At 43.2% G+C, this 9,046-nt stretch overlaps 1 protein-coding gene across 2 annotated transcripts in view; it reads left to right on the plus strand.

Moving 5' to 3' along the window:
- Window positions 1-8,818, plus strand: part of IFNGR2 (interferon gamma receptor 2) — a 41,548-nt gene extending 32,730 nt beyond the window's left edge. The window contains exons 7-8 of one of the 2 annotated variants that reach the window (XM_075593855.1): window positions 5,273-5,364; window positions 8,045-8,818. In XM_075593855.1, coding sequence (XP_075449970.1) covers window positions 5,273-5,364; window positions 8,045-8,279 — 327 coding nt within the window. In that variant the 3' untranslated portion in view covers window positions 8,280-8,818. Of the gene's footprint in view, window positions 1-5,272; window positions 5,365-8,044 lie in introns of those variants that run through there. The other variant, XR_012800384.1, reaches the window with a different exon arrangement.
- Window positions 8,819-9,046: the final 228 nt, after the last annotated feature.

Genomic DNA, 9,046 nt, shown 5'->3' on the forward strand with positions numbered 1-9,046 from the left:
AGAAATTCAGGTTTCTCCCACATCTCCATGACAGTGCATCACCATAGGGACATCCCAAAGCACTCCCCAGACAGGACAGGGGGGAAATGAGGGCACTACTGTTTTGAAATACTTTCCTTCCAAAGCTAGCATCTGCCGAGGCCAGTAAGTCCAATTTATAGTGCTTGGCAAAACTATGGAACAATGATCAAGTGGCTGCTCGACACAGTTGTTCTGCAGATGCTTCGTGCTTAAGAGCCCAGGAAGTGGCTACAGCCCTAGTGGCGTGGGCTTTGATTGCTGGCGGAGCCACGCTGTTACTAATCCTGTAGGATTCTTGGGTTGTTGTTGTTTTACTCCATCTAGCTGTAGTTGCACGAGATGCTGCACTTCCCTTCCTGGGACCGGCAAAAAGAATGAACAATCTTCTAGAAGTTCTTCTGGCGTCCGTTCTGAGCAGATATGTTTTTAGAGCTCTCCCAACATCCAAAGTATGACATTTCTGTTGTAGCTGACCCTTTGGGTCTGGGCAGAAACATGGCACTACGATCTCTTAAATTTAGGGTACAACTGGGGACAACCTTTAGTTTGAAAGTTGGAACCATCCTTGTGATCATTTTATCCCGATGAATCACCAGATAGGGAGGATCGCAGGATGAAGATTCCAGTTCACTCGCCCTTCTTGCTGAACTTCTAGCTGTCAATAAAAGGGCTTTTACTGAGAGCCATTTGATGTTTGTAGAATCCAATGGTCTGAATAATGCTGTCTGCAAGTTACTTAAGGTGTTACTGGAACTCTGATCATAGGCTTATAATTGCTTATTTGCTAAAGGTTTTTTATTTGCTGTAGGTTTCCTCAAACGCATGCCAGAGGCTGCTACCTATACATTCAGAGTATTCAGACATAGTCCTTTTTTTAAAAAAAACCTTGCTGAAGGAACGGCAATATTTGCGAATGATAGCCGTGTCTTCCTTGATGCTTGCCGATCTGTACGATCTGCTGAATATTTCCCAGATCCTATATTACATTTTATGAAGTTACTGGTTTTCTTGCTTGCATCAAGGTATCTGCAACCTCTGTTTAGAACCCTTTGTGGGCCACGAATTGCAATCGAATGACGCGGGTGTCCCGGTTTAAATAACACCCAAAGCCTGTTTGACTGGGCATCTTGTGAGTGCGATTCATTTGTTGTATTTGCGTGTTTTACTCACTAAACCGTTTACACTATGTTTACCTTTTTCTTTATGATTTTCTTCATAAGGAAGACCGGAGATCTCAGAACCTTCCTATGATGATCCCTGTTTTTTGACAGTGCAGATATTACAACCTGCAGATCACACCATTCTACCTGATCACATTTAAAGATTTTCCTGAAGGATTTTGCGCCTCTATATTTCTTACATCACTTTCTATACGGAGGAGGAGAATGTAGACTGAGCAGCATTTCCAACAGGATAGGTATTTTCCATAATTTTATTTGTGTGTGTTTTGAGCTTCTTTACAATCCTTTGGATCGTGTGAAAACATACACTATGAAGAAATCCCATGATATCGCTAGTTCATCCCAGGAGGTTGCCTTTAGATCCTTGGTCCTGGCACAGACAACTGGAACCTTTGGGATTGAATCTGGACACCATCAGGTCCACAGTAGGTTGGTTCCATTTTAATACCATCATCTGGAAGATCTCTTGTTTGAGAGTTAATTCTCCTGGATCCAGAGTGTTCCTGCTCAACCAATCTGCCGTAAAATTCAGAATCCCTGGGTATAAATTGCTGATATTGTTGGGATATTCAGCTCTGCCCATCTTAAGATCTTGGCCATAGGAACCCAACAAGAAGAACGTGAGATTTCTTTGATGAGAGGATTGAATCAGCACGTGTAGATAAGTCCTTTCAATTGATACCAGTCTTAAAGACCAGATCGTCTAAGGCACTGCTGACTGATCTTATGAGCACCATCTTAAATCGTCTCATTTTGATGTATGGATTGGTATCCTTGAAATACAGAATTAACCTTTTTTCGAAAACATGAAGAGGGTGGAATTAAATTCCCCACATGTTCTTTTGGTACTTTCTTTATTTCTCCAGTCTTGAGAAACTTCTGGATGCAGTGTTGTAATACTGCAAGTTTTCTGGGATCCCTGGGAACTCCGGATGCAAGAAATCTATTCATTGGGGGCTGTTGATGGAACTCTATAGCAGATCCCTCTGAGACTATTTTGAGAACCCAGCAATCTGTGGTTGAGTGGGTTCATCTTTCCTTGAAGAGAAGCAGCCTGCCTCTAAGACTGCCCATCTCCAAAGAAGGAACCCTCTGGGTCTCAAAAGTTGGTATTTCTTGGGTTAGGCCGTCCATGCCTTGACGTTTGGCGGAACCTGTCGGGTGATCTGTTTGATGAACTGGCCTGCTTAACATGGAATATGGATCCCTTACAAGATCTGGAGGCAAGTAAAGGCTATCTGAAGGGTATGGAATAATTGGCTATTTCTTCTGTCCTGAGGGAGAAAAGCTCCCTTTCAACCCACAATTTGGTGATAATTGCCTCTATTTTGGGCCTAAACAATTAACCATCATCATCCGTGCCAGGCAGGTTGTTGCAGTCACTGGCATGTACGCAGTACTGCCCGCAAAAAATCGCTTCAATTCCTTCATTCGTCTATCCCTTTGGCTCTTCAAATGAGGAAGTATCCTCAATTGGTATCGTGGTCTTCTTTGTGAGCCGGGTTGCTGCATCGACACTAGGTGTCGACTTCCAGGCATCCTTATCTTCCGCTTTAAAAGCTTACATCTTCTACCATTTCTTCAATCCTATTCCTACTATCTGGATATTTCTATAAATAATTTATTAATTCAGGGTTAGCGTTATGGACTGGAAAGGTTCTGGTCGTTCCCATAATACTGCTGAATAACTTATCGATGGCACTATATTGTTCCTGCTCTTTTTTGATTCCCAGTAGCAGTAAGCATTTCTCTTAAAAGCTGATCGCTGCTTTGTAAATTAAAACAGGATAGCTCGCCCTTGACCTCGCCTACATCAGAGGAAGATTATTCCCAAACTTCAGACAAGTATGGATCCCATTCAGATTCAATATCTAAAATATTGGAATCCACTTGCAAAGACTTCTTTCTGGGTTTTTTTTTTTACAGGTCATTTAAATGCTTAATTTCTTGCTGCCACAAATATGTTCATCATAGAGGTCTTAAATCATGAAAATATATCAGCCATCTGAGAGAATGCTTCTTCTGGGACAAACTTTCTAATACAGGCTTGGCACAACTTGCCTGATGTCCCAGGTGGAAGTTTTTCATTGGAACTGAGACCATTCTTTCTCTTGCTCTTTGTAGAGCATTTCTTGGGACGTGTAGCCACTTCCTCAGATAGAGATCCAGTCTTTCTGCCCAGTTGACGAAGAAGAATTGAGGGTAAACATAGCACAAAAAGCAGAGTGGGGGAGGAAAAACATGCACAGGCCAGAGACACGGACAAACAGAGACACACACAGCACTGACCTGCCCTATATAAGTAGCCTCCAACTTCATAAAGGGTGTAGCCAATAATCTGCTAACCAGGTAAGGGAGGTGATCTGCCTTCCAAAACAGACAAACCGCCTATAGAGCAGTCTATACTGTAGATTGTCCTGTCTTCTCCCTCCTCCCCTACAGCGTGGAGTTCTACGCACGTGTGAGGACTTCCGAAATGCAATCCACGTACTTCTGGTCCTGCGAACTATCGTTCTCATGCCAACTTGAAAACGTCCAGACAGTTGAACCTTGTGCTTCCTGTCAGGAATCTGCGCGTGCCTAGCCTCCCCTCTTCACTCGGCCTACAGATACTGGTAAGCAGAGGGATTGTGAACCACTCACCACTGCTTCGAGTCCAGGTGCCTAACTCAGCTGCCGTGAGGAGGGAGACTATGAGAGCACCTGGGCAGCCCAAGGATTGGAAAGCACCGGCCTGAAGCAATCCCCTTCCCCTCCCCCCCACCATATACTCCCTTGGTGGCAAACATGCAACCTAAATGGGGGGTGGATCAGTCTCTGGATAGCAAGAGGGCGGGCAAGGTGGCCCATGGATGAGTCTAGTACCGCAAGTTACCCAGGGTAGCCTAAAGGCAGCCCTTTGGAAAAAGACAAAAGAAATGTGAGATGTAACACTAACACCTAGATTGCCCACCACCCAGTGGTAGAACACATGCAACTGAGGAATGGAAGAGAAGGGCACCCTTAGGTACACCTATTTAGTCAGACGACTTGTGACATATTACCCTATGGTGATGCACTGTCGTGTGGTGCGAGTACCTGTTAGGGTCAGGAGAGCTGAGTTTGATCTGCGATGGTGGGAGATCAGGACAGGCTTAGGTTCATTCTCTGAGCTTATTCTCAAGGTGCTTAGCACCAGCAGTAGTGGGCTGCAGGGTGTTTGGAGATCAGCCCCCACTATTGCATGCTTCTTCCCTCCTGCCCAGGGACTGACACTTAGACAGGAGTATGATGAACAAGGGTCTTTATTGGCAATCACTGCAGATCTTCTTCATACAGTGGTGCAGGGTCTCAGAGGCTCCAGGCCTCTGGATGATGCTTGCCCCAGATATTACAGGGCATCGGTTGGTATAATCAGATGTTCCCCAAGCCCCAGAGGCTGGAGGTGGGCACGCTCATCCCGCGATGGAAGAGGCTCATAGCTCTACTGCTCTCTTCCTCATCCAGAGCAGGACTGAGTAAATTTGGCACTGCCCCTCAACAGGAAGCAGAAGGGGCGGGCTCATGGTCTATACCTATCCTTGATAGGCTTAAACAGGCCTTACTTCTGTCTATCAGAGAGGAGCATGAAGGGGGGGGTCACAAGCCCACAGAATTAACCCCTTACAGCCTGCAGCTAGCAGGACTTGCATAACAGGGAGGAAAAAAGACAGACAGACGAGACATACAACTGGGAGAATGAGATTAAGTATGGAAACAAAAGTAAAAGTATGATTTTTCTCACATTTCCTGTTGAATTCCACCTTTTGTAGCAGCCCATGCACAGGTAGGAGACAAAGGCAACACAAGAGGAGTATGGAAACTTAAATAAGTGCACCAACAAACACCAAATTCAAATGTGTGCCAATTCTTCCCCCATTGTTAACACTGAGGAACACAGAAACTCGGAACCCGTATCTATAAATGGCTCATGGCAGAGAGAAGCTTCAGAAATGAGAAGTGCTGGAGGATAAAGGATAATTCCCCTGTTCATTTGTTGTGCCAATATTTTTGGTCTAACACACTACTTCTTTCTTCTATTCATTGCTCAGAACACTTCCCGGTGGCGTTCAGCTGGTAACAGGGCGGTGCTTACGGGAACAGCTGGTGCCCTTGAAAACAAACTTTTACCATTGATTTCCAGGTACTGTTTATGAAGTTAATCTTAAACGTACAGTGTGCCTATGAATACACGATGAGTCAATGTCACACTGCAGGGGTGTGTTAATTATCTTATTAAGTACCTCTCAATGTGTTTGTTTTCATTTTCAGCAGGGACTTTTTAAGGTGCAATGCCCTAAAGTCGGCCAGTTGAATTTCTTAGGATACCTCTGTCATGATAATATCATGCGATATTAAGTATTTTAATCAGTCTGGCACTTCAGGGGGTTTACATTGGTTACAAACTGTCTTACAAAGACAGCAATTGTTTTTATGGGCCGTCATCCCACACCAGGCCTAGTTTTATGGTTTATAGCAGCGGTGCGCAAACTGGGTGGCGCGCCCCACAAGGGGGCGGGAGAATTTGTAGGGGGGGGGTGCGGGCGGTTACAGAGGCCTCGCGCTCTTCCCCACAGCATTTAAATTAAATGCCGTGGGAGGCGTGAGGCCTCTGTAACTCACTTACCTGCTGCCAGCCGGGTCTTCAGCGACGTGCCGCCATGACAACACACGTCAAATGACACGGTGGGGTCACATGACCCGTGACGTCAATTGACACCGAGCCATCGGGAGAGGGGCGGACGCTGCGGCTCCCAAGAAGAGGGCCGCTGCTCAAAAAGTTTGTGCACCTCTGGTTCATAGGACAGATTATTTAGAGATAAGGACATCTGTATTTTTTAATGGAGAGATGTAAATATGGCTTCCCCGACACTAGAATAAATAAGACCCCTTTAAAGATACCTTGAAAGGCATTCTTGGAAGGGTTCTACAGAGTATCGGGGGGCGTGACTAGCCATTCCTATCAAAAGATATTAAACATGGAATTCTGGGCCTGACACCATAGTTACATAGTAGATGAGGTTGAAAAAAGACGTACGTCCATCAAGTTCAACCTATGCTTAATTTAGACAACAGATACTTTATCCTATATCTATACCTACTTATCGATCCAGAGGAAGGCAAACAAAAAACCCCATTAAGGGGAAAAATTAATTCCTTCCTCACTCCAAGAATTGGCAATCGGATTAATCCCTGGGTCAACATCCTTCCCATGTATACTTATTTGGTATATCCCTGTATACCTTTCCCATCTAAAAAGATGTCCAACCTTTTTTTGAACAAATCTATTGTATCTGCCATCACAGTCTCCATGGGTAATGAATTCCACATTTTAACTGCCCTTACTGAAAAGAACCCTTTCCTTTGTTGCTGGTGAAATTTCCTTTCCTCCAACCTTAAGGGATGACCCCCAGTCCTTAGTACTGCCCTTGGGATGAATAGTTCTTTTGAAAGCTCCTTGTATTGTCCCCGAATATATTTGTTTATAGTTATTATATCCCCTCTTAGACGCCTCTTTTCTAATGTAAATAAATCTAATTTAGCTAACCTTTCCTCATAAGTTAGATTGTCCATCCCCTTTATTAATTTGGTGGCTCTTCTCTGCACTTTCTCTAGTTCCATAATGTCTTTTCTTAGGATTGGTGCCCAAAATTGTACTCCATATGCAAGGTGTGGTCTTACTAGTGCTTTGTAAAGGGGCATAATTATGTTTACTTCCCTTCCATCCATTGCCCGTTTGATGCCAGATAAGATCTTGTTTGCCTTTGCAGCTACTGCATGACATTGGGCACTATTGCTAAGCCTGCTGTCTACAAGCACTCCTAAATCCTCCTCCATCAAGGATTCCCCCAATATATCTCCATTTAATTTGTAAGTCACCTTTTTATTCTTGCATCCCAAATGCATAACCTTACATTTATCTGTATTAAACCTCATTTGCCATTTACCTGCCCATGTTTCCAGTTTCTCCAAGGCCTTCTGAAGAGAAATTACATCCTGCTCTGATTCTATTACCTTACACAATTTAGTATCATCAGCAAAGATGGAGACTTTGCTCTCGATCCCTACCTCAAGGTCATTAATAAACAAGTTAAAAAGCAGGGGTCCAAGTACCGATCCCTGAGGTACTCCAATTCGCAAGAATAACAACTAGATATTTATATCCGTGGCGATTGCCTGAATGATGCCAAGCACTTGATGATTAGAAGGTGCCCAGGACAGATGTCTGATTCTCCATCAAAAATAGATGTTGTGTGTTCAGATTTTATGTTGAGGTGTGTATGTGGAGTGCACAGGTTATTGTAAGAAACTGTCTGCATTTATTAGAACTGTATGCTCTTGTAATAATATTTTTTTCTGTAATCTAAGCACAGTATTTTTTTAATATTAAAGCCAAACTTTAATAAGTAATGCTTTGGGCTCTGATTGAACTGTTGCACGCTTTGTAGAGGGTAAATTACATTTTTGGCCACATTTTGCTACAACAGATTTGTGTGTTAAGTGCATAGTTTTCTTTAATAAAGGGAGACCAGAGGCACAGTACATTTTTTAATATCTTTGGTGGTGGCAGCGAGATATTGTAACAGAGTAAGGGTAAATATTAATTCATTTGAAATACCTTGCGAAGGAAAAAAGTAAGTTGGCGAGTTTAGCCGTGTGTATTAACCTTTGTTGCATACACAAGTCACGTGTTGACAAGTGTACTGTTGTGACAGATGGTTTATTGGGACAGATTGAGGGGAGATATTAATTTGAAGGACTTTGCAATGTGAAGATTGAATCGGCTAGATCGCTGTATGTTGTAACCCTTGTCCCATATACAGATCCCGGACTCACAGACGTGCTGTACGTGACACCCTCAACGGGGAACTGTTTGTCAATCAAGTGTTTTCTTTGCCCATATCCCCACTTTGTCCTTATCAGAGAACCAAGAAAGTTAAGGGAAAGTGGGAAGAGAGGACTGTGCAAGCACGTGCTGAACTCAGTGACATCATACAGAAGGGAACAGCAAGAGGAAATCAAACCCCTCCCAAGTCGCTTCTTCTGCACTTGAGCTAATTTGTGTTGAACCCCCGCCCCCTTCCTCTCCTGTGCTCAAAAATGTTTGATGCACCCACAGAATCTTGTTGGATCAATAGAGTAAAATGTGTCCAGAATTACTACTTTAACTCCTTACTGTCAGAAGATAGCAACACATTTGTATTGTTTCTTTGTGGTAGAGATGTGTATAAGAATAATTATACACATCCGACACAAATCAAGCGTCGGTATTAAAATTAAAATATAACATGGCCCCATACAGTTCCAGTTTCTACATCGTGTAATATGCTTGCAGACGTCTCCATATGATTGTAATTAGGGCACATGTTGCCAAATTTTATTTTTGTTGCCTAATTTTCCAACTTTCCACAAAGGCCATAAAGAAAAAAAATAACATCACAAAGTATGGATTAAAAAACAAAAACAAAAACACATTGCCCTTTGTGGCAGTGCAATGGCTAATCGTTTGCAAGAATATGTAACAAGCTGGGGAATGTCCTACATCTCTACTCTCGTGCGCACTGAAGCGTGTGAAGTGTAGCATGCAGCTAAACAGGAATTTCAGGCCGGGTACAAATTAAATAGGAGGGGATTTTTTTTTTTAAACCACCACAGCAGCAGCAATGGAGGAAAAAAAACAACAGGTGATTTGCAGGAGAAACATAGGTTATCTACTAAAGTTTCCCGGCTGGAAAAACTGGTGGAAAACTAGTGCCAATGGATTGCACCAGACTTCTCAAAATCCGATTGCTTTCAATGAAATTCCTTTATTTAAAAGAAATCTG

Source organism: Ascaphus truei, chromosome 3, assembly GCF_040206685.1.
Source record: "Ascaphus truei isolate aAscTru1 chromosome 3, aAscTru1.hap1, whole genome shotgun sequence".
Lineage (NCBI taxonomy): Eukaryota > Metazoa > Chordata > Amphibia > Anura > Ascaphidae > Ascaphus > Ascaphus truei.